The sequence below is a fragment of the Ahaetulla prasina genome, chromosome 4 (assembly GCF_028640845.1).
Source record: "Ahaetulla prasina isolate Xishuangbanna chromosome 4, ASM2864084v1, whole genome shotgun sequence".
NCBI lineage: Eukaryota > Metazoa > Chordata > Lepidosauria > Squamata > Colubridae > Ahaetulla > Ahaetulla prasina.
This window is the reverse complement of record NC_080542.1, coordinates 48,953,728-48,978,904: the sequence shown is the minus strand read 5'-3', so window position 1 is coordinate 48,978,904 and position 25,177 is coordinate 48,953,728. Positions and strand designations below refer to the sequence as shown.

At 38.7% G+C, this 25,177-nt stretch overlaps 1 protein-coding gene across 14 annotated transcripts in view; it reads left to right on the top strand.

The window, feature by feature from the left end:
* Positions 1–25,177, top strand: part of ADAM11 (ADAM metallopeptidase domain 11) — a 154,841-nt gene that overhangs the window by 107,612 nt on the left and 22,052 nt on the right. For 13 of the 14 annotated variants that reach the window (XM_058184100.1, XM_058184099.1, XM_058184098.1 and 10 more), the window contains 7 exons: positions 1,300–1,367; positions 9,307–9,381; positions 14,703–14,774; positions 16,627–16,793; positions 18,057–18,141; positions 19,140–19,230; positions 21,163–21,214. In XM_058184100.1, the coding sequence (XP_058040083.1) occupies positions 1,300–1,367; positions 9,307–9,381; positions 14,703–14,774; positions 16,627–16,793; positions 18,057–18,141; positions 19,140–19,230; positions 21,163–21,214 (610 nt within the window). Of the gene's footprint in view, positions 1–1,299; positions 1,368–5,076; positions 5,145–9,306; positions 9,382–14,702; positions 14,775–16,626; positions 16,794–18,056; positions 18,142–19,139; positions 19,231–21,162; positions 21,215–25,177 lie in introns of all 14 variants that reach the window. The other variant, XM_058184104.1, reaches the window with a different exon arrangement.

Sequence of the window (25,177 nt, the reverse complement as noted above, 5' to 3'; positions counted from 1 at the left end):
GACGATGATCCCCCCCCAATACACTAGACATAAGTAAGATGCCAAGATATTAGGAAATATTAGACAAACAGGGAAAATTTAAAAACATTCAGACATTAAAGGAACAGGGAATATTGATAGATTGGTGGCCATATTTACAATTGCAATCCAGATATAAGAAAGACATGGAAGAATTTGGAATTGATTTGGAACCAAACCAATTAGACAAATTATTGATAGGCCCAGAAGGAAAATTAATATCTAAATTATATAAATACCTACTAGAGTTTGATAGAATGGAAGAGGTGATAAAAGAACTGATGATTGCATGCAAAGAATATAGGGCACAATATAGATTTAGATAATTGGGAATTAATCTGGAATAAAAATTTAAAATTAACCAAATCTACTGCTTATAAAGAAAATCAATATAAAATGCTTCACCGCTGGCACCTAGCACCAGATATGTTGGCCAAAATGTACCCGAATCTAAGTCCAAAGTCTTGGAAATGTAATCAACATCAAGGTACCCTCTTTCATGCCTGGTGGACATGCCCAAGAAAAAGTACTGGATTAAGATACAGGGATGGTTACAGGATATAACAAAATGCCAAATTGAACTGAATCACCTATGAGCAACCCAGGTAGTGTTTCGTAGCCAGAGTGCTCTTGACAATAAATAGGTTTAGTCTGTAATGTCTTTAAGTGTCCAGTGATAGAGATTTATCTATGGAATTTTGAAAACTTCAGGGACAGACTATTCTAGAAGATTTCTGTTAATTGAAATGAAGCTCTGCTTTGCATACACTGAGATTCCATGAAAACATATAGCCAATTATTTTTTGGCAGGATTTTTTCTTACCAAAGAAGGAGATAAGTTGAGATGATTACGTGTCTCAGGTACCCAGCAGACCTGATATAGATAGCTCTGACACTGAGCTGTAATTTCTAAGACATGTTTTCTGAAAGGAGGATGACAACTATCTCTTGTGTTTTGCACGAGTTTGAATAGAAAGCAGCAAAATATTTCTTCCAGTAGGTGGTGAGCATTAAGATGATTTCTTCTCTCAGACATCTCAATTGGTATGCATTGGAAGAAATATCATAAATTGGTAGCAGGTAGTTATGCTAGATATTTTAGTATAATTGTATCAGAATGGTACCATAAGATTATAAATCAGCATATATAGATTACTATACTATACTGTTCCTTGTCTGATCACATCTTTTGTCTCAGTTTAAATATCTGAAAATCTGATTACCTATTTTTCCATATATGATATCCCTCTCCAATAAATAATATGTATTCTTTTCTCCCAGGGTGTTTATTTTCTGCATTGAACTACTACATTCCTCCTGGGCTTCCTAAACTGCGTCGGCGAAGACAGGTAAATTTACTAAATGACAGTAATCATCAGTTTTAAAAGCAGAAGACCCAAGAATGTGAATTTACTATACCTGAAAAACAGCACAATTTTTTAATGCATAGATTCCTAGAATGACCTGTTATGCTGGGATGGCCTTTCTATACAATCTTTATCTGAAATTGAGAATCAAGATCATGTGAAGTATTAGTACCACTTTATAATGCCTTGGTAAGACCATACTTGGAATAGTACATCCAGTTTTGGTTGTCACAATATTAAAAAAATGTTGAGATTCTGGAAGGAGTGCAGAGAAGAGCAACAAAGATAATTAGGGGTCTGAAGGCTAAAACATATGAAGAATAGTTACAGAAATTGGTTATACCTAGACTAGTGAAAAGAAGGACTAGGGATGAGATGAAAGCAAGTCTTCCAATATCTGAGGGCCTGTCACAAAGAAGAGGGGGTCAAGCTATTCTCCAAAGCATCTGAAGGCAGAACAAGAAGTAATCAATGGAAATTAATCAAGGAAAGAATCAATCTAGAACTAAAGAGAAATTTCCTATTTAGGTTTCTATCACATACTACCCCAGGATTCTTCAGAATTCAGGCCATTTTCCAGCTGGAGAAAAAAAAAATTCTCAATTTTGATGAAGTTCATTTTGGAATGGAGAAACTGCATTTTTTTTCCTGGTAACACCCCAAAGTATAATTGGAGTTTATTGTATCTTACTGGAGATACAGTAAATCTTTTGTTCAGAAAGAAATGGTTTTCCTTTGCCTGATATTGTGAAAAACAAATAGAGTTAAGAATTCCTGGAGACAACTTTCTGAAAATGAACAGTGTGTATGGTGTGTGAAAAGTTATGCAAAATTAAAACTAAATATGTAGGTAAATTGAAAAGAAGATCTAATTAAATAATAATTGTTGGCTGTATTTTAAAACTTTAAAGGGAAAAGAATCTAATTCATCAATGCCCACCATGCCTATTCTCACCTCTCAGGAAAATGCTTTTCACCTATGAGCAACCCAGGTAGTGTTTCATAGCCAGAGTGCTCTTGACAATAAATAGGTTTAATCTGTAATGTCTTTAAGTGTCCAGTGATAGAGATTTATCTATGGAATTTTGAAAACTTCAGGGACAGACTATTCTAGAAGATTTATGTTAATTGAAATGAAGCTCTGCTTTGCATACACTGAGATTCCATGAAAACATATAGCCAATTATTTTTTGGCAGGATTTTTTCTTACCAAAGAAGGGAGATAAGTTGAGATGATTACGTGTCTCAGGTACCCAGCAGACCTGATATAGATAGCTCTGACACTGAGCTGTAATTTCTAAGACATGTTTTCTGAAAGGAGGATGACAACTATCTCTTGTGTTTTGCACGAGTTTGAATAGAAAGCAGCAAAATATTTCTTCCAGTAGGTGGTGAGCATTAAGATGATTTCTTCTCAGACATCTCAATTGGTATGCATTGGAAGAAATATCATAAATTGGTAGCAGGTAGTTATGCTAGATATTTTAGTATAATTGTATCAGAATGGTACCATAAGATTATAAATCAGCATATATAGATTACTATACTATACTGTTCCTTGTCTGATCACATCTTTTGTCTCAGTTTAAAATATAGGCCTTCGCGGATGATATAGTATTCATCATTGAAGAGCCTTTGGAATCCGGTCCCACCCTAATACAAGAAATAGAAAGATATGGGGAAGTGTCTGACTTAAAATCAATAAAGGGAAAACTAAAATGATAGTTAAAAATTTAATAACCAAACGGAAGGAAGAATTGGAAATGGAAATGGGTTTACAAATTGTAAAAAAAATCAAATATTTAGGGATATGGCTAACAGCAAAATGTTCATCACTTAAAGAGGACAACTATATAGCTTTAGCTCAAAAATTAAAGATCGATTTGGAAAGATGGGTTAGGTTACAGCTATCACTTTTAGATAGGATAGCAGTTATTAAGATGAATGTCCTACCTAAATTACTATATTATTCTATATAATAGACTATTATTCCAGACAGTCCCCATATTATTAGACAGAAAATTCTTTGGAGAACTTAATAAAATTACCACAAAATTTGTCTGGGCAGGAAAGAAGGCAAGAATTAAATTATCCACTCTTCAAGATAGTAGAGATGGGGTGGCTTTGGACTTCCAGCATGGGAACTTTACCATAAGGGGGCATCTTTGGTTTGGATAAGGGAATGGGTCAATTTAAATAATAGAAGAATTATAGCATTGGAAGACCATGATTTACAAAAGGGGTGGCACGCCTTCAGGTGTGATAAAGGAAGTTAGACACATTCATATTTTTACAGACATAGAATAAGAAATGCATTGGTACGGAATTGGCAAAACACAAGGAAAAAACACTATATGAAAATTCCTGGTTGGTTATCCACTATGGAGACGATGATCCCCCCCCCCAATACACTAGACATAAGTAAGATGCCAAGATATTAGGAAATATTAGACAAACAGGGAAAACTTAAAAACATTCAGACATTAAAGGAACACCAACAATAGATTGGTGGCCATATTTACAATTGCAATCCAGATATAAGAAAGTCATGGAAGAATTTGGAATTAATTTGGAACCAAATCAACTAGACAAATTATTGATAAGCCCAAAAGGAAAATTAATATCTAAATTATATAAATACCTACTAGAGTTTGATAGAATGGAAGAGGTGATAAAAGAACTGATGATTGCATGCAAAGAATATAGGGCACAATATAGATTTAGATAATTGGGAATTAATCTGGAATAAAAATTTAAAATTAACCAAATCTACTGCTTACAAAGAAAATCAATATAAAATGCTTTACCGCTGGCACCTAGCGCCAGATAGATTGGCCAAAGTGTACCCGAACCTAAGTCCAAAGTGCTGGAAATGTAATCAACATCAAGGTACCTTCTTTCATGCCTGGTGGACGTGCTCCGAAGCGAAAAAATACTGGATTAAGATACAGGGATGATTACTGGATATAACAAAATGCCAAATTGAACTGAATCACCTATGAGCAACCCAGGTAGTGTTTCGTAGCCAGAGTGCTCTTGACAATAAATAGGTTTAGTCTGTAATGTCTTTAAGTGTCCAGTGATAGAGATTTATCTATGGAATTTTGAAAACTTCAGGGACAGACTATTCTAGAAGATTTCTGTTAATTGAAATGAAGCTCTGCTTTGCATACACTGAGATTCCATGAAAACATATAGCCAATTATTTTTTGGCAGGATTTTTTCTTACCAAAGAAGGGAGATAAGTTGAGATGATTACGTGTCTCAGGTACCCAGCAGACCTGATATAGATAGCTCTGACACTGAGCTGTAATTTCTAAGACATGTTTTCTGAAAGGAGGATGACAACTATCTCTTGTGTTTTTGCACCGAGTTTGAATAGAAAGCAGCAAAAATATTTCTTCCAGTAGGTGGTGAGCATTAAGATGATTTCTTCTCTCAGACATCTCAACTGGTATGCATTGGAAGAAATATCATAAATTGGTAGCAGGTAGTTATGCTAGATATTTTAGTATAATTGTATCAGAATGGTACCATAAGATTATAAATCAGCATATATAGATTACTATACTATACTGTTCCTTGTCTGATCACATCTTTTGTCTCAGTTTAAATATCTGAAAATCTGATTACCTATTTTTCCATATATGATATCCCTCTCCAATAAATAATATGTATTCTTTTCTCCCAGGGTGTTTATTTTCTGCATTGAACTACTACATTCCTCCTGGGCTTCCTAAACTGCGTCGGCGAAGACAGGTAAATTTACTAAATGACAGTAATCATCAGTTTTAAAAGCAGAAGACCCAAGAATGTGAATTTACTATACCTGAAAAACAGAGCAGAATTTTTTAATGCATAGATTCCTAGCATGACCTGTTATGCTGGGATGGCCTTTCTATACAATCTTTTTCTGAAATTGAGAATCAAGATCATGTGAAGTATTAGTACCACTTTATAATGCCTTGGTAAGACCATACTTGGAATAGTACATCCAGTTTTGGTTGCCACAATATTAAAAAAATGTTGAGATTCTGGAAGGAGTGCAGAGAAGAGCAACAAAGTTAATTAGGGGTCTGAAGGCTAAAACATATGAAGAATAGTTACAGAAATTGGTTATACCTAGACTAGTGAAAAGAAGGACTAGGGATGAGATGAAAGCAAGTCTTCCAATATCTGAGGGCCTGTCACAAAGAAGAGGGGGTCAAGCTATTCTCCAAAGCACCTGAAGGCAGGACAAGAAGCAATGGATGGAAACTAATCAAGGAAAGAATCAATCTAGAACTAAGGAGAAATTTCCTAACAGAACAGAATAGAATTTTTTATTGGCCAAGTGTGATTGGACACACTTTATCCAATTTGTCTTGGTGCATATGCTCTCAGTGTACATAAAAGAAAAGATACCTTCATCAAGGTACAACACTTACAACACTTAATGATAGTCATAGGGTACAAATTTAACATTTAATGATACAACACTTAATGATAGTCATACACTTAAGCAATCAGGAAACAATTAATTACAGTATAAATTGTAAGGATATAAGCAACGAAGTTACAGTCATAAGTGGAAGGAGATGGGTGATGGGAACGATGAGAAGATTAATAGTGCAGATTTAGTAAACAGTTTGACAGTGCTGAGAGAATTATTTGTTTAGCAGAGTGATGGCTTTCGGGGAAAAAACTGTTCTTGTGTCTAGTTGTTCTGGTGTGTAGTGCTCTATAGCATCATTTTGAGGGTAGGAGTTGAAACAGTTTATGTCCAGGATGTGAGGGATCTGTAAATATTTTCACAGCCCTCTTTTTGATTGATGCAGTATACAGGTCCTCAATGGAAGGCAGGTTGGTAGCCATTGTTTTTTCTGCAGTTCTAATTATCCTCTGAAGTCTGTGTCTGTCTTATTGGGTTGCAGAACCAAACCAGACAGTTATAGAGGTGCAGATGACAGACTCAATAATTCCTCCATAGAACTGGATCGGCAGCTCCTTGGGCAGTTTGAGCTTTCTGAGTTGGCAAACAATTAATCAGTGCAACGATTTGCCTCCAGAACTTGTGGTTGTCCCATCACTGAAGGTTTTTAAGAAGAGATTGGATAGCCATTTATCCAAAATTGTATGGTCTTCTGCTTGAGCAGGGGATTGAACTAGAATAGCGGTCCCCAACCTTTCCACCTTCGCAGCCCAGCCTGGCATGAGCAGAAGGTGCTTGTGTTCACGTATGAAGCTCCACTTGTGCAAGCTGAAAGTGCTTGCATGCAAAGCTCTGTTCATATGCAAGTGGAGCTTTGTGTGTACATGCTTGCCCACTGCTCGCGTGAGTGGAGCTTTGTACACATGCTTGCCCATTGCATGTGCAGTCTGGTTTTAAACAGGCCGCCGCCTGGCAATAGGCTGTGGCCTAAGGATTGGGGACCCCTGGAAGACCTCAAAGATCTCTTCCAATTCTGTTATCTTCATGGAGTTTGCTTCCCATTAGTGTAGAGCAGACATAAGCAGCATTAATCTAAAAATCTAAAAATCAATCACACATCAATCTAAAAATCTCAGAGCCCCCATACTCAATGAACTGTCACAAAATTTTCAAAATATAGGGAAGACCCCATGTTTTCATTCTCCCATGGAAGCAATACTATGCTAAGCAATCTGTTACTGGCCACTTACGCTTTTCAAAGAAAGAGGAAATGTTTCATAAGAATAGAAGTTATTTATTTGCATTCATGCTTTATAGGTACTGGTAAACTGCCTATCCAAACTAAGCACTGTTTTTTGGAAAATTTTGAAAGTCTTAAGTTGTCTAACTTGGCCCATTTATTTATTCTTTTAAATCAGGGGTAGTCAATCTTTTTATACCTATCACCCACTTTTGTATCTCTGTTAGTAGTAACATTTTCTAACCGCCCACCAGTTTGGGGGGGAGATGCGTGAGCTATTCTGGGACGAGGCTCTTTTGTTTGCGGTTGCACTATAGCACAATTTAGTTTCACTTACATAATGTGAACTAAACTTATGCACGAGCGATACAAATAGTATATTTTCAGAAATTTAAATTGTCACAGGGAATTTTATGAAAATTTAAATGAAAATGTTTTTAAATAATGCTATGAATTTTTTTTAAAAAGTCTATTAAATTAAAAAAAAGGAAAGTGCTTCAGTATCGGACAAAACCCCTACCGCCCACCATGAAAGCTGGAACGCCCACTTGTGGGCGATAGGGACCAGGTTGACTAAAACTGTTTTAAATATAGGCCTCTGGTGGCTCAACAGACTAATGCAGTCTGTTATTAACAGCAGCTGCTTGCAATTACTGCAGGTTCAAGTCCCACCAGGCCCAAGGTTGACTCAGCCTTCCATCCTTTATAAGGTAGGTAAAATGAGGACCCAGATTGTTGGGGGCAATGTTGACTTTGTATATAATATACAAATGGATGAAGACTATTGCTTGACATAGTGTAAACCGAGTCTGAGTCTTCGGAGAGGGGCGGGATATAAATGCTAATGCTAATGCTAATGCTAATGCTAATGCTAATAATAATAATAATAATAATAATAATAATAATAATAATAATAATAATAATAATAATAATAATAATAATAATAATAATAAAAAAAAAAATGGATCACACAAAGCAGGTTAACTTCTCTTCCCCTACATTTTTGTATATTATTAAGGGTGTTTATCAGAGTTGGTTGCAAAAATAAAATCCAGAAAGCACACACAGGTAACTGATTCAGCAGGATTCATTAACTTCTCTTTATATATAAAATAACACATACAATACCAAGAGCAGATTTTTCCAACGTGGTAGAGAGGTACAGGCAAAAAATATAGGCAGAGGAGAGAAGCAGTTTCAGTTTCAATTCTCAGCATATCACTCAGAGCTACAGAGCCACGCCCAGACTCCCTCCTGTCTCAACTCCTATTGGCTGACCCAGTTGCTATGCCTATTCATTGGCTGACCTTGTTAACATGTCTCCATTCCAGTTCATGAATATTCTGACAGTGCTGGTCTAGAAACCAGGAGACTGTAAATTCTAGTCCTGTTTTAGCCATGAAAACACAGGTGGGTGATTGCCTTGAATTACTTTATAATATTACTTTATTACTTTATAATAAAGGCAAGATAAAAATCTAATAAATAAGATAAACAAATTAGATCTTTGTTTATTTTGGTTGAAAACATTATTGGAAGACATTCCTTTACTACTTTGGGATTGTAGTTAAATTTTTATTTTATTTTATTTTAGAATAATAAATGGCAGCTAGATAAATTCTCACATATCAAGCAGCAAGGCGTGCATGTATCCCAATTAGTGTACTATAGTGTCATGTTTAACGTGTTGGACTAAAACTGGGAAAATCTAGGTTCAAATCCACTCTCAGATCATTAAGTATATGAAGATAATCTCTTACTTAGCTCAACCTATGTCACAGAGTTATTCTAGGGATGGAATATATGCCTGAGTTCCCAGAGGAAAGAGAACAAAAACAATGCAATAATAAAATATTAATTACACTGGCTATTGCATAATTGCTGTTGAAAAGAGAGGTATGAAAATGCTGTGTGATTAAACCAATGTTTTGACTGACTATATACAACACCTTAAAGTTTTATAGCATTTCACAACTTAGAAAGCTTAATGTGTAATATATACTAACTTTCTCCAATTGCTCTTTGGATGTATTGACTTCTCTTAATCCTTAACAACCTGCAGGAATTAAGCTGTGCCTAAGTAGCACTAGGTTATGGAAGATTGGTGGAATCCAATCTTCTGATTGAGCTTCCTTACTATAAAATGCAAGGAGAAAGAATATCGGAACATACAAAGGCCTGTATATGAAATATGTTCCTGGGCACAAATGGGGAGATCCTTCTTAGAACAGGAGAGTTACCAATGTAAATGTGTCTTCTTCCCATCCCAGGTTCACCGAGGTCATCGGACTGTCCACAGTGAGACCAAGTTCATTGAATTGATAATTGTTAATGACCACCAACTGGTGAGTACTGATAATAGCTTAGAAAGACAAATATGGGTGGGTTTGTTATTGCAGATCCTTTAAAATGCTTTGTGGAGAAAAGCAAATGAATTGCCTGCCAGGCCTGTTTCTTTGAGCAATTTGGCAAAGAATCATCAGAAAATTTTTCCTTTCAGTGTCTTAAGTCTGATTTCTTTTCTTTTTCTTGTTTTTAAATTGGTCATATATCCTCTGTTAGGATTTCTTCCATAATGCCATTTGCAATTCAGATAAACTGTCCATCAGCTGAGCTTGCTGGATCAATATAATTGTCAGTATGACCAGTGTAGATTGATAAAGTACACTCAGAGCTTTCCAAACTCTATTGTGTCTTCCATTGATAATTTGTTTATTTTGTTGCAGTTCTTACATCGGAGTTCAGTGCTATGCATTCAGAGCAGTTACCAATGAATCCATGATAATTGCTGTTAAATAGACAATTATTCCAAATTGTGATAGGGGCCTTTAATTTATGATTTTATGATTTTCTTTTCATTTTTAAAATGCAAAATGATGTTATTCTTCGCTATCCTGTTCAAATAACAATGATGAAATAACATGTATAATGAAAAGTTATTTCTCAATATTGAACAGAAACTGGCAAATTGAAGACTACTAAGAGATGATTCATCAATAATGTTGCTATTAATCTGAGTTCTTAATGACATTATGGATTCCTCCATAAGGGGCAACTATGAAATATTTATTAATTAAATGTATATACCTCCATTTCATTATCAAAGCGATTCAGTTCAAATGGTTTGACCCTGCCTTCTTTCAAGTTATTATTATGACATCCCAATCCAGTCTATATCCTTGGCCTATCTTACTGAATTAATTAGTAATTAATTAAATAATTATACTACCAGGAAATACTTGAGTTGAAGACCAGACTGAGACATTTAAAAATATCTGATATGTCCCCAAAGTTATCAACATTCAAGCAGGAGTTGGCTTTTTATCAACAGCAGTTGAGCTTGATTCAAATGAAACTTCTTTATTCCAAGCAAAAACTGGATCAGTGCTTGAACACTTGCTCAGCTAAAGATGTGATCAAAGAGTACTGCTTTGGTTAGAGAAGGTGCTTTGGCTAGAAAATCTTGGAATTATTAAGTTAAAGAGAATCAATAACCTGATTCTCTATAGGAGGCTGCCATTTAAATATATTCAGAAGCTACAATTGATACTGAATACAGCGGCATAGGCAGTCCTGGAGCCTCTTTGATGGACCATCTCACAGCACTATTTGCAAGCTGCACTGATTGCAATCTTCTTCTGGATCTAGTTTAAGGAGTCAGTTATCATCTTCAAAGGCCTTTGTATCTAAGATGATGACTCTTCCAATGGGGTTGGCCTATCCTACTTATTCCAGCAGAAGATGCCTTTTGAATCCTATGTATGGTTGTTGGGGTCCAGAAGAAAAGAGAAGAAAGAGCCTTTGGGGTTTTTTAGACAGGGTATTTTTAAGGGGTGGGAGGGTTAGGGCGGGTGATGGGGGTAGCCCGTCGGGAAACCAGTTCCAGCGCATGCTCGTGGCGACTATCAAATGGGTTCGGAGGTTATGGGGGGGGTATGTTCCTTTGTGTGAGGGTGAGTCTATTTGCACGGTAAGTGGGAGGGGCAGATATGGCGGAAGGGGGGGATCATATCGACGTAGGGGGTCACGCGTTCGATGTATGCAGGTGATCGCGTGCCCCGATCCCCCTGACTTTTCCCGTTCCCTGGAGGGTCAAGACCCTCAGAGCCTGGGCCTTCGTCTGATGTTATGCAACGCACGGTCCGTGGCCAATAAGGCCCCCCTAATACATGATCTGATTCAGGGGGGTGCCGCGGATATTATAGGCGTTACGGAGACCTGGTTGAGCACTGAAGGGGGTGTGCCCCTGGTTGAGATGTGCCCACCGGGTTTCCGCGCATTCCATCAGCCGAGGGCCCAGGGTAGGGGTGGAGGGGTGGCGGTTGTTATTAAAGAGAGTCTAGAGCTGAGGGAGACCACTGTACCTCAGATTGCCGGGTGTGAATCCCTCTTTGTGAGGTGGGGTCATAGATGTCAGATGGGCTTGCTGGTCGCGTACCTGGCTCCTTGCTGCGTGACAGCCGCCCTGCCCGAGCTCCTGGAGGTGCTTGCCGGGGTGGCAGTGGAGACCCCCAGACTTTTAGTCATGGGGGACTTTAACTTGCCATCTGCCGGCTCATCATCGACAGTAGCTCGGGAGTTCTTGGCCTCCATGACGGCCTTGGACCTGACTCAAGTAGTGGATGGCCCCACTCACATCGGGGGAGGCACACTGGACCTGATTTTGTCTCTGGTCAGTGGTTGAGAGATCTGGACTTAAAGGAAATAGTCATTGAACCTTTGTCATGGTCAGATCACTCTCTCCTTCGCCTGGACTTTCTGACCGCTACCCAACACCGCAGGGAGACGGAACCATTACGTTGGTACCGTCCCAGGCGCCTGATGGACCCAGAGAGGTTTCGGACGGAGCTTGGGCCACTTCCTGAGGGTCTGGCTCACGGCACGGCAGAGGAACTAGCTGCAGCCTGGGAACGGGCTGCGGCTGGGGCTTTAGACCGTGTCGTGCCTTTGCAGCCTCTGACCCGGCGCAGATCCCAACCGCCCTTGGTTCTCCGAGGAGCTGAGGGGATGAAACGCCGGAGAAGACGCCTAGAGAGTTCCTGGAGGTCCAGCCGCTCAGAGGTTGATCGGACACTAGTTAGATCCTATACTAGGACCTACCTAGTGGCACTGAGGAAGCGGCGTTGCTCGCCTCCTCCCTCATTGCGCCGGCAGATAACCGCCCAGCTGCCCTGTTGGTGACCCGCCTCCTTCACCAGGGGAGCGGGATGACCCGCTGCAGGGACGTGCTGAGGAGTTTAACGTTATCTATACGATAAAATCGCTCAGCTTAGGGACGGTCTGGACCAAAATTGTGGCGATTCGGACGGGGCATCTGAGGCGGTCTTGGTGATGTTGTCTGGGATGAGTTTGACCCTGTGACTCCGAGGACATGGACAGGTTGCTGGGTAGATTGAATGCCACCACGTGTTTACTGGACCCGTGCCCCTCCTGGCTGGTGCTGGCCACTCAGGAGGTGACACGAGGCTGGCTCCAGGGATTACGAGTGCTTCCTTGTTGGAGGAGTCTTTCCGGCCGCCTTGAAAGAGGCGGTGGTGAGGCCCTCCTCAAGAAGCCTTCCTGACCCGCTGTTTTAGGTAATTATCGTCTCCAACCCGCCTGGCGAAGGTTGTAGAGAGTATGGTGGCATATCAGTTTCCCCTGCACCTGGAGGAAACTGTCTATCTGGACCTGCTCCAGTCCGGCTTCGGCCCGGTTACAGCACTGAGGCGGCTTTGGTCGCGTTGGTGGATGATCTCTGGAGGGCCAGGGATAGGGGTTGTTCCTCTGCCCTGGTCCTATTAGACCTCTCAGCGGCTTTTGATACCATCGACCATGGTATCCTGCTGCGCCGGTTGGAGGATTGGGAGTGGGAGGCACCGTTTATCGGTGGTTCTCCTCCTATCTCTCCGACCGTCGCAGACGGTGTTGACGGGCAGAGGTCGGCCCCGAGGCGCCTCACTTGTGGGTGCCGCAGGGCCGATTCTCTCGCCTTCTGTTCAACATCTATATGAAGCCGCTGGGTGAGATCATCAGTGGCTTCGTGTGAGGTACCAGCTGTACGCTGATGACACCCAGCTGTACTTTTCCACACGGGCCACCCCAATGAAGCTATCAAGTGCTGTCCCGGTGTTTGGAAGCCGACGGGTCTGGATGGGGAGAAACAGGCTCAAGCTCAATCCTCCAAGACGGAGTGGCTGTGGATGCGGCATCCCGGTACAGTCAGCTGAGTCCGCGCTGACTGTCGGGAGCGAGTCATTGGCCCCGATGGAGAGGGTGCGCAATTTGGGCGTTCTCCTGGATGAACGGCTGTCTTTTGAAGACCATTTGACGGCCGCCTCCAGGAGAGCTTTCCACCAGGTTCGCCTGGTGCGCCAGTTGCGCCTTTCTAGACCGGGATGCCTTGTGCACAGTCACTCACGCCCTTGTGACGCCTCGCCTGGATTACTGCAATGCTCTCTACATGGGGCTCCCTTGAGGGGCATCCGGAGGCTACAGTTAGTCCAGAATGCAGCTGCGCGGGTGATAGAGGGAGCCCCTCGTGGCTCCCGAGTGACACCTATCCTGCGCAGGCTGCACTGGCTACCTGTGGCCTTCCGGGTGCGCTTCAAGGTGTTGGTGAACGTCTTTAAAGCGCTCCATGGCATAGGGCCGGGTTATTTACGGGACCGCCTGCTGCTACCGAATACCTCTCACCGACCCGTGCGCTCTCACAGAGAGGGACTCCTCAGGGTGCCGTCGGCGCGACAGTGTCGTCTGGCGGCGCCCAGGGGAAGGGCCTTCTCTGTGGGGGCCCCCGCCCTCTGGAACGAACTCCCCCCAGGACTCCGTCAACTTCCGGACCTCCGAACCTTTCGCCGCGAGCTTAAAACTCACTTATTCATCTGCGCTGGACTGGGTTAGTTTTTTAAGTCTATGGGTTTTTAATGGGTTTTTATCTTAAATTTTTAATTGTGGCCAATTTAATAAGTTTTTTAATTGTATTTTAATCGTATTTATAGTATTGGGTATTTTTTACCTGGCTGTGAACCGCCCTGAGTCCTTCGGGAGAAGGGCGGTATACAAATTTAAATAATAAAATAAAATAAATAAATAAATAAAAGCCTTTTGTGGCCCCTGTCCTTTGGAATATTCTCCTGCCAGAGTTGAGGTGGCCTACATCCTCTTGGCCTTTTAAGAAAAGCTTTAAAACCTGGCTCTGCTGGGGGACCGAATGCCTTATACTGGGGATGGCTGGCAGGGTAGAGAGAAAATATCCACCCCTGTTTTGCCTATCCACTCGATTTTTAACCTCCAATTATTTGTTCTTAATTTTAATCATTTAATATTATCTTTTTTACATTTTTAAAGTTTCCTGGGGTTACTGCAACAGTAAGATGAGTGGCATATGAAATAAAACAAACAAACAAACAATTCAGTGCAAGTTTCAGGAAATTATTTACATGGACTTATTCCTGTGCAAACATGATAAAAGTTCATGCCTAAAAAAATAATCATTTCCAAGAATGTATAGATGTGTTAAGAGTGGAATTGACCTTATGGCTGCTTTTTTAAGTTGGGGAAAGTCACTTCATGAAGAAAGAGGTGGAGAAGGGGAAGACCCTCACTAGACTGCTTCAGCTTCAAGTTTCATCAGATGACAAGTGAGTTTCCTGAAACTATTTATTCTATATCTATTCTCTTCCAGTTTGAGCAAATGCGTCGCTCTGTCAGCCTTACCAGCAACTTTGCAAAATCTGTGGTAAACCTTGCTGATGTGGTAAGTGTGGAGTACATTGTAGTTTTTTTCCAAAAATTACATGTAAAAATAAATTGAGAATGAAAGAAAGAAAAATCTGGCCCGATGCAAAGGTTTCCATGGTGGGCCCCTTCTATAGGTCACTATCAGGTACAACTAAGTGACTCAGTCTATTGAGTTCTAGATCACTCTCACATATATGTAGTCTTAAATCCTAGCATCTCATTTCCACAACACACTGCAGCTAAACGTGTAAGCACATATAACCATTGGCTTTTAAGTATCCATAATAATTTTTAGACAATGTTTCCCTGACACAGATGTTTTCATACTTAGTACATGCCAATATATACTTGTGAAACGTGGAAATGTACAATCAGAATGATTAAACAGTTAAATATTTTCCAATAACGCTGCTTGAGAAAAATCCTCTGTGCCTCATATTGTGACCACATTTCTAATAAAGAGGTACTACAAAGATTAGTTTTAAAACATCTATTGAGAACTGTGAATGAACGCCAAATGCAACTTATTGTTGATGTCTTATGTATGCCTAAAGACCAGCATCCAAAAATTGTACTATGTTGGATATCTCCTGGAAGAAAGACGGAACAAAACTGGCCTCAGGGTTTTAAGAAGATTTTAAGATTATTACTGTCCCTAGGGATGATGCCAAAGATGCGGCAAATGATTGAAAACCTTTGGAAAACTCTTACTGTCCAGTGTGTTCTACACAGGACCTAATGATGATGATGATGATGATGACATGCCAAAGGACAACTATTTTAATTCTCATAATTAGCTTAAGAAATGTAGATTTAGTATTCTACACTCACTCATCTTGTTTTTCTTTTTAAATCAGTAAGTTTAAAGGAAGACTCATAGACAAGAAAAGATAAAATATGTGTTAAATGGGTAAAGGGTAGGTAAGCAAAATACTAATAGCAAGATACAAATAAGTAAATGACATCTAAATTGCATTGGAGACTACAATTCTTACATAAAATACTTATTTATAAAATTACAAAATGTATCAGTTTTTAAAGAAAAAATTAAGAATAACTATTAAGCTTGTATAAGCTTAATAGTAGATTGTAAACTGTAGTAAACTATAGGCTATAGTAGATTGAATTTAATTTCCCAAATATAGACTCTCTCCATAAAAAACCCTCACATTTTATATGCCTTTGATTCCTTGAGTGAAAGAATGGCTAGCCAAATTGTGAGAGAGTGCTTTGATGTCTAGAATAGATTTGTTTTTTTAAAAAAATAATTTTATTAAAATTTATTTCTTACATTTAAATATTTAGACTTAATCTTAAACAATATTATTCAAGATTTCTTCTTTCTTTGTTTCCAATGAGAAGAATATAATTTCCTCGTATCAGCTGACACATACAAAACTAATTCAGTATGCTTTGAAGGATTGAATGTATTGGTAAAATTTAATACAAATGTCTCAAATTGCAACTACGAATTCAACTTTTATAATTTGTGTAATTTTAATGGGAATTATTTCCTCAAAATGCTGAGTTTTCAGTATTACTGAATATTAGTATGTCAATATGTCAAATATGAAACAATCATCTTCACAACAGAAATCATCTTATTTTCAACATTTTAGTAAATGAGAGAAATATGTCAATAATAAAACAACAATTATAATATTACAATATTCAAAGTAATTTTAATCCCCCCCACTAAAAATAAATATGAAAATAAATTGTGCAAAGGAAATAAATTGCTTTAATCTTCATTTGACTTCAAGGGTATATTTGGAAAATTATGGCTGCTTTGGAAAATGGGAAGGATACCAAATATATGGAAGGGGGAAAGTCCCCACCTTTAAAAAAAAATCTATGTTGGGTCACAGATTTTTAAGGAGCAGTTGAACACTCGTATCGTGTTGGTTGCCATGGAAACATGGGCATCAGGGGATAAGATCCAGACTGATGAAGATTCCCTAGAGACACTGAGAGAGTTTATGAAGTATCGTCAAGAATCTCTTCCTGAACACAGTGATGCTGCCCATCTCTTCTCGTGAGTTTTAAATGGGAATGTGATCCCTTTTATGCTAGAAAGATGCAAAATTAACTATTATAGTTCTGATAGTAAGAATAGGCTGAAATAATTTGTAAGGGATGTTAAGAAAATCTATGCACATAATGAAACTTTTCTTTTGCTGAACAAATTGGCCAGAAGACTGCTCTGCTGGTAAGCATACATAATATACCTCCTGGTATAATAGCAGATGCAATATGGTTTCTATTTTATATGTTCTCTTCTATTTATATTCCGTTTTAGACCTTTAGAATAAAATAAGAGACATTCTTTGCTGGTGAAGAGTATTAACTAATATAGTAGAAATAAAATGTTGGCAAAAAAAGAAAACTTTTTATACAGATAGTCTTCATTCAGCAACTGTTTCATTTAGCAATTGTTCAAAGTTAAAATAGCACTTAGCACTTAGACTTATATACTGCTTCATAATGCTTTATAGTCCTCTCTAAGCAGTTTACAGAGTCAGCATATTGGCCCCAACAATCTGGGACCTCATTTTACTGGAGAATGGTAATGAAAAAATGACTTTATGACCCATAATCACATTTACAGCCTTTACAGGTAGGTAAAGCAAGGGAAAGCTGAAGTAAGATTACAAACTCAGGTGTGCTTTCACTTAACAATTGCTTCACTTAATGTCTGAGTTGCTGGTCACTAAACAAGGACTACATGTACTAGATAAAAACAGTATTACATGTTAAAATTATATAAGAGGCTCCCTGATATCTCTAATTAGTATACCACTAAAGTTAATGCCAGTTCTAGAAAGCATGGTTTTTAAAATAACAATTGCTTCTGACTCGTGATTAAAATAAATAAATTCATTTTATCAAATCTCAACAAAACAACAAGTTTGAATTAATGTAGATCATTAAAATATGGCACAGCAGTGTCCATTTGGACTTAGTGCTAAAGTCAGAATTTCTAACTGAAATAGAAATAGCTTTTGTCCTGGAATATTGCTAGGAATAGCTTTTGTCCTGGAATATACAAACATGCCTTCTCTCTCCTCTGTAGTTCACTAGAACTAATGAGCCCACAACTATCATAGTGAGGAACAAAGGTAACGGGCTGATGCAAAGAAATGAATTCCCTGATCAATTCATACTCTTGTCCTATTTTGATAGTTTTCATTGTTCTAGATTTACTAAGTGAATGCCAAGAGGACAAAAAAATCTAACAGGTCAAGGTTTTTAGCTTGTCCTTTACCTGCATAGTAAATCTTCCTTCTTACTCTCCCAGAGGGCACACTTTTAGAAGCAGCCGCAGTGGTACAGCTTATGTTGGAGGAATCTGCTCAGTTGCTAGAGGCGGAGGTGTGAATGAGGTGAGTTGGATTATGATGACTGGGGAGTTTAAAGGTACAGAATTAAAGCCTGCATGCTCTTCCAGCCGTATCAAATTTGTCTATTCAAAGATCTCAAGATCATTTAGATTTCTTCTCTCATCTTGCAACTCCTGAGGCTTTGAAGGTCTCTTTGAAGGCAGAAGAGATACTACTCTTCTGCCCTTTAAAACCCTTTCAGAATCTCTTACTTTCTGTGAAGTCTTGTCTCCACACACTAACTGAAATAATATCTATGGTTTTTGCCACTGCATTTGCTGACATACATCCCTTATGCGTCCGCCTCTTTTTCCCCCCTTCAGTCAACTAAATTTATATTAGAATGCCTCTCTTGTTTCTTTGCATGATTCTACAAAGTAGCTGATGTACTTGTCATTTGTCTGAAGTGGTGTAGGGTTTCCTGCCTAAACAGGGTTGGACTAGAAGACCTCCAAGGTCCCTTCCAATTCTGTTATTCTGTTCTGTGTGGGTGACTGAAACATTGACATGTTTATCAAGGTTGATTAAACACAGTTTTTTCCCCAAAGAAAAATCTATAGCTGATTCTGTGTTCTATCCATACCATTTCTAGAGACTTCTTCAACCAAGAAGAATGGCAAGTGGGCTGCTCTCTGTTGCACATCTTCCAGCATTTGTTGCTCTGAAGCAACCATCTCATTCTAGTTTCACATGAACTGAAATGGTATAGGGTTCCCTGCTTGAGAGGGAGTTGGACTAGAAGACCTCCAAGGTCCCTTCTAACTCTGATATTCTATGAACTGATAGGGCTTTTTACATGTCAATCATAGCCAGGAATTCATTATTCTTTGCAGGGTGAGGATATGTCAACAGAGTGAAAGGGCGGGGTGGGTTAACTTCCATGGGACCTATGAATAATCTGGGAAAGATCTGCCCTCAGAAATGTAACATTTTTATGATAGTTGACTCCATATCACTCCATACTCAGCCTACCCAATAATTTGTTGTCCTCCTTCCCAAAGTATGGTACCGTTGGAGCGATGGCAGTAACATTAGCCCAGACCTTGGGGCAAAACATTGGCATGATGTGGAACAAACACCGTGCTTCTGCAGGTAAGTAACTGTGTGATGGGCCAAGTGTTTTCCTAATCTCAAGGCATAATGAGAACCTGAGAATTGCTTAGACCAGTAGTTCTCAATCTTTTCTTCACCACAGCCCCCCTTTAAATACCTTTTGTAGCTATGAACTATGGCCACAGACCTCCAAGATTTCACTCAAGATTTAAATTATAACATTTCTTCAAGCCTTCGTGGACTTCATATGATAATATTGCGGCTCCCTAGCGGTCCACAGACCATAGATTGAGAACCACTGGCTTAGTCCAACAATAATTTTGAGACTATGTTTTGCCTAAAGATCTTGTTTCAAAGAGATCTGTAGCCCAACAGGCACTTTTATTCCAATAAATTTAAGAACTATTCCATTCTCAAGCTTTATCTCCTGTTCTGGAGAAACTTGAAAAAGTAATTCTTAGGCTTCTAATTTAGTACTCCATTATTTATGTTGGGCTTGATATTTTTCATGCATCATGAACATTTTAGTATAGGCTGAGATTGTTTCTTTCAGATCAGGGGTTACTTTATTCTGGTTTCCAATTTGGAAATCTGTACTTTAAAAGATTCTAAGTGGATAAGCCAAAACTGATGTTGGAGCCTGAATGGAGCCTGAGTTCACTATGGCTGTGATTTATGTTGTCAATCCTCCCGATCTAATTTGCTTTTCTTCCACATTCTCTTTGTCAGTGTTTTGGCTGCTTCTTAAGGTCATGGTCATGATAGTAGAATGGGTGAGCAAGGGCAGTTCTTTTAAGGTTAATAAGATGAACTTGGCTAAAGAATAAAATGTAACTGCAAAAAATTGCAGATGATCATCCTGGAGATTAGTAGTAAAATTTTTCAACTAATTAACAGGTTTTGCATATGCATGTGATATGTGATAGATTATAAGTACCTTATCAATTATCAATTTACATTTTTGGGGATCTCCTGAGATTGCCTGAAACATTCTCTAATCTGTCTGGTATGTAACCTTCATCTGCATATTGAACCTGCCTTCCCCCCCTTCTCTTCATTTCAGTTTAAAACTACATTGGACTATCTATTAATAAATACTATTAAGTCACCTGCAGCATTTTTTTTTACTCAACATTATAAGCAATTAATAATAATAGCTGGATATTGGAGGAAGTATATTTGTGAAATAATACATAGAGACCAACAGGTTACATTCTCATGAGGAAAATGAAGAACAATATATTAAAAATAAATGCACTAGAATACACCATTACTTAAAAAAGGAGAGCATTAATATTTGTACATGCAGAAAAAGCCTTTGATAAGTTGGAGTGGGCTTTTTATTAGCCGTTTTAAAACAAAATGAATGCAAGACAAGAATTTAAAAAGTTGGACAGATAACAAACCAACAACAAGAGCAAGGATTATTGCATATGGAACATTTTCCACAAGTTTTCTAGTAAGGAAACCCACTGGGTTAGGGTGTTTACTTTCTCCATTTGTAATTGGTTTAGAAGTTTTGGGAGACAAAAGTTGGCAAGACAAACAAGCACTTGAAATTAAAATTCAGGGAGAGGAATACAAGTTGAAATGCTATGTAGGTGATGTAGTATCAACCATTATGCAACCATCAGAAGAGAACTGTCAACGTTTGTTAGGAAAGACTATCTGACTCTTCTTGATATTTTTGCCAACAAAGATTAACATGGCCATCTTCCAACAACATCTAGTTCAGATTTTATAGAAATATAACGGTTTAAGGCTTAATCTTAGAATAGGATATTTTATCAAGGACAGTGAGAAAATAAATAGTACTTGATTATTTCAGCTTTAGGAATATACAATTCTGGGTTATAATTTGAAATAGGGGATTTGGACACAATAAATGTGAACTAGGAATAGAGAATGTACATTTCCCATAATTCTTTGAGAAGATATTTCTATTTTTTTTATTGCTCCTTTTCTCTATAGGAGATTGTCGCTGTCCTGACTTATGGCTGGGTTGTATTATGGAAGATACTGGGTAAGTTGTAGAAGTGAGGATCATATAAGGCCAAGGCATTGGGTTAATATTTGAGATCAGGAACCAAGGATTTATTAAAGTATCCCCAAACTGTTTAGATCTTAAATTTACATCTTTCTGGCAACAGAAAACTCTCTTTGATTGATTATTGTTAAGTTCATCTATTTCCCTCTCTAGTTGACTTCAGAAGAAAGCAGGTAGCATTTTATGTATAGGGAAAAAAAAGATGCATCTGTTCAATTTTCCTTTTTTAGTAATCTGACATCCGCTACATCTGGTTATCTTGTCAGTTTTTAAATTCAGTTTTCAATCAACCTTCCCCCTACCCTCCACCCGATGTCTTTTTCAAAGAAAGGAAAGGGAATTTAATGTGTCACTAATAGACCCTTTCATGGGTCAAAGAACAACTCAGCTTAAGCCTCTGGCATCAACTGAAAACAAATTCAAGATGCAGATGTGTGGTTATATTAATGATTTTACATCTAGCCATATTGAGCTTACAAAAATTTTAAAATAATCTTTATTAGTGATTACAACCATACAGATAAAAATTAATAGAAACTATAAAAATTAAGATCAAAAAATAAAAAAAATAAAGTGCAAGAGAAAAGAAAAAATGTAATTATAGCAGGAAAAAAATAATAAAGAAATAGCTTCATCCCTTGACACAACAACTATAAAAAATATTTCTAACAGATCATCATTTTCTCTTAACAATAACCAACTGTAAGTGGACACTAGGATTCCTAGTGCCCAACCATTGAAATATAAACCAGCATTGCTGCAGCTGCCAAAAAACCCCAATGCAGTCTTAGACTGCATCAACAGATCAAAATCACAGAAGTATTAGTACTGTTTTATAATGCCTTGGTAAGACCACACTTGGACTAATGTATCCTGTTTTAATCACCACGATGCAAAAAAGATGTTTTTCGTATATATGTTGTGACTCTAGAAAAAATGGTGAGAAAAGCAACAAAGATGATTAAGGGACTGGAAGCTAAATTTATGGTGTATGGTTGCAAGATTTAGGTTTGTCTAATCTAATGAAGAGAATGACATGCTAGCAGTCTTCAATATTTGAATGGTTGTCACAGAATAGGAGGTCAACCTATTTTCCTAAGCACTTGAAAGCAGGACAAGAAGCAATGGATGAAAACTAATCAAGAAGAGATCAAACCTAGAACTAAGGGGAAATTTCCTATCAGTGAGAGCAATTCATCAGTGGAATGGCTTGTCTCCAGAAGTTGTGGGTGCTCCATCGCTTTTTAAGAGATTGGACAGCCATTTATCCAGAATGGTATCACTTCATATCTTCAAAATCTCTTCAAAAAGTTTTTTTTCTGAGTCTTTTGTATTTAATTTTTTTTTTGCTATGGATTGAAGGTGACTCACCCTGTGTGATATTCCAAGGGTTCTTAATATTTAAAAAAACAGTAAAAATAATTTCAGAAATTATTAAGAGATGAGGATTCTAATCAGCAAAAGACAATTGAAGGTTACCAGAAAGACCAATGTATCTATTTTAAATAATCCAAAAACACACTTTATAACACCCCTTTTCCTTCTGTATCTCATGCTTTATCTATAAAGAAATCCCCCCAATCCTTATTATCCAATCACAATAAATGAAAACCCATTAGTTTTATTTTATCTTGCTTTTATTATTTTTATAAATAACTCAAGGTGACAAAGATATAATATTCCTTTCTCATATTTTCCCACAACCACCCTGAGAGGAAAGTTGAATTAAGAGAGAATAACTGACCCAAATATACCCACACTTAAGACTGGGTGAAGGAAAAGACCACATACTTATATTAACATTACTTAAAATAAATAAAATACAAAATAAATTATTTTCCCCTATCTGTCATCTAGAATAGAAACTTAAAATCTCTTTATGCAGTCCTAATTAGCAACAGTCAATTAATGATTTTCAGACAATGCATTTGTTTTAACCCTGATCAATAAACCTACTTTATATTTGTTCTGTTTCAGTTTAGCTTACAAACACAGGCAGGCCGTTGCTATGGAGATAAGCAGTTAATAGCAGACCAGATTGTAAATCAGGGTCTGTGCAAAGAGACCTTGCCTGAATAAATTGCTTTGAAGTTTAAGAAGCAATAGAGTGATCCAAATTCATTCCAGTCAGGTAGACAACCGGTCCAAAAGTCAAAAGTTCAAGAATAAGTTACATGGGAATTTTTTTCACAAACTAAAAATTCAAATTGTTGTTTCCAATGAAGACTAAAGGGAAAGCAGTTACATAAATCTATATACAGTTGGCTGCAATTACTCAGGCTTTGTCCTTTACTTAGTGAAAAGCCTAATCGAGTGGCTTTGATCTACTGGGGCTTGAAGATCATGTCTCATCATCTGACTGCTCCGTCTGATCAGGAGATTCCTATGATTGCTCAGCCTCTTCAAATGAATCCTGGTTTGAAGAATCTTGAGGCTAACAACCCAAAAGACTCAGCTGGACCAACAGTATCAGTTTGAATCTGAATCGTGGCCCATGACAATGTTCCTTCCCCTTATTCTGTACAATTTTAGTTTTTAGTCCCCTCAAATAATGTCCTAGAACATTTTTTCCCCTCTCCTCAGAAAACATTGAAACTTTAATAGCTCTCTTTCTTAAGGGTTTGATTCCCCCCCCCATTTTTGCTTTGTCCTTTATCACAGAATTTATATATTCGATATTTCATCTCCTTCCCTTTCATTCTTGTAACATTTCATTTCCAGATCCAGATCCAAATTTAAATCAGTTTCAGTTTTATCTAGCAAAACTCATTCCTCTTCCACAATATCATTTATATAAAAACGAAAACTACTCACACCGCAGTTACAAAATCTCCAGAACCGTAAAATCTACAAACTTGAAATTTGTCACATATGTTCCTCTTGGCTTCTATTATTATTATTATTATTATTAATCAAATTTATATACCGCCCTATCTCCCGAAGGACTCAGGGCGGTTCACAGGCAAATAAAAACACAGATTAAAACCACAATTAAAAAACTTATTTTACAAGGCCGAATATTTAAAAACAATATAAATAATAAAACCCATTTAAAACCAATAAATTTAAAATCTAATCCAGTCCTGCGCAGATGAATAAGTGTGTTTTAAGCTCGCGACGGAAGGTTCGGAGGTCCGGAAGTTGACGAAGTCCTGGGGGTAGTTCGTTCCAGAGGTGGGAGCCCCCACAGAGAAGGCCCTTCCTGGCCGCCAGACGACACTGCCACGCTGACGGTACCCTGAGGAGTCCCTGTCTGTGAGAGCGCACGGGACGGTGAGAGGTATTCGGTAGCAGTAGGCGGTCCCGTAAATAACCCGGCCCTATGCCATGGAGCGCTTTAAAGGTGGTTACCAAGACCTTGAAGCGCACCCGAAGGCCACAGGTAGCCAGTGCAGTCTGCGCAGGATAGGTGTCATCACGGGAGCCACGAGGGCTCCTCTATCACCCGCAGCCGCATTCTGACTAACTGCAGCCTCCAGATGCCCTTCAAGGAGCCCCATGTAGAGAGCATTGCAATAATCCAGGCGAAACATCACGAGGCGTGAGTGACTGTGCATAGGGCATCCCGGTTCAGAAAGGCGCAACTGGCGCACCAGGCGAACCTGGTAAACGCTCTCCTGGAGACGGCCGTCAAATGATCTTCCAGAGACAGCCGTTCATCCAGAGGTGGGAGCCCCCACAGAGAAGGCCCTTCCTGGCCGCCAGACGACACTGCCTCGCTGACGGTACCCTGAGGAGTCCCTCTCTGTGAGAGCGCACGGGTCGGTGAGAGGTATTCGGTAGCAGTAGGCGGTCCCGTAAATAACCCGGCCCTATGCCATGGAGCGCTTTAAAGGTGGTTACCAAGACCTTGAAGCGCACCCGGAAGGCCACAGGTAGCCAGTGCAGTCTGCGCAGGATAGGTGTCATACGGGAGCCACGAGGGGCTCCCTCTATCAC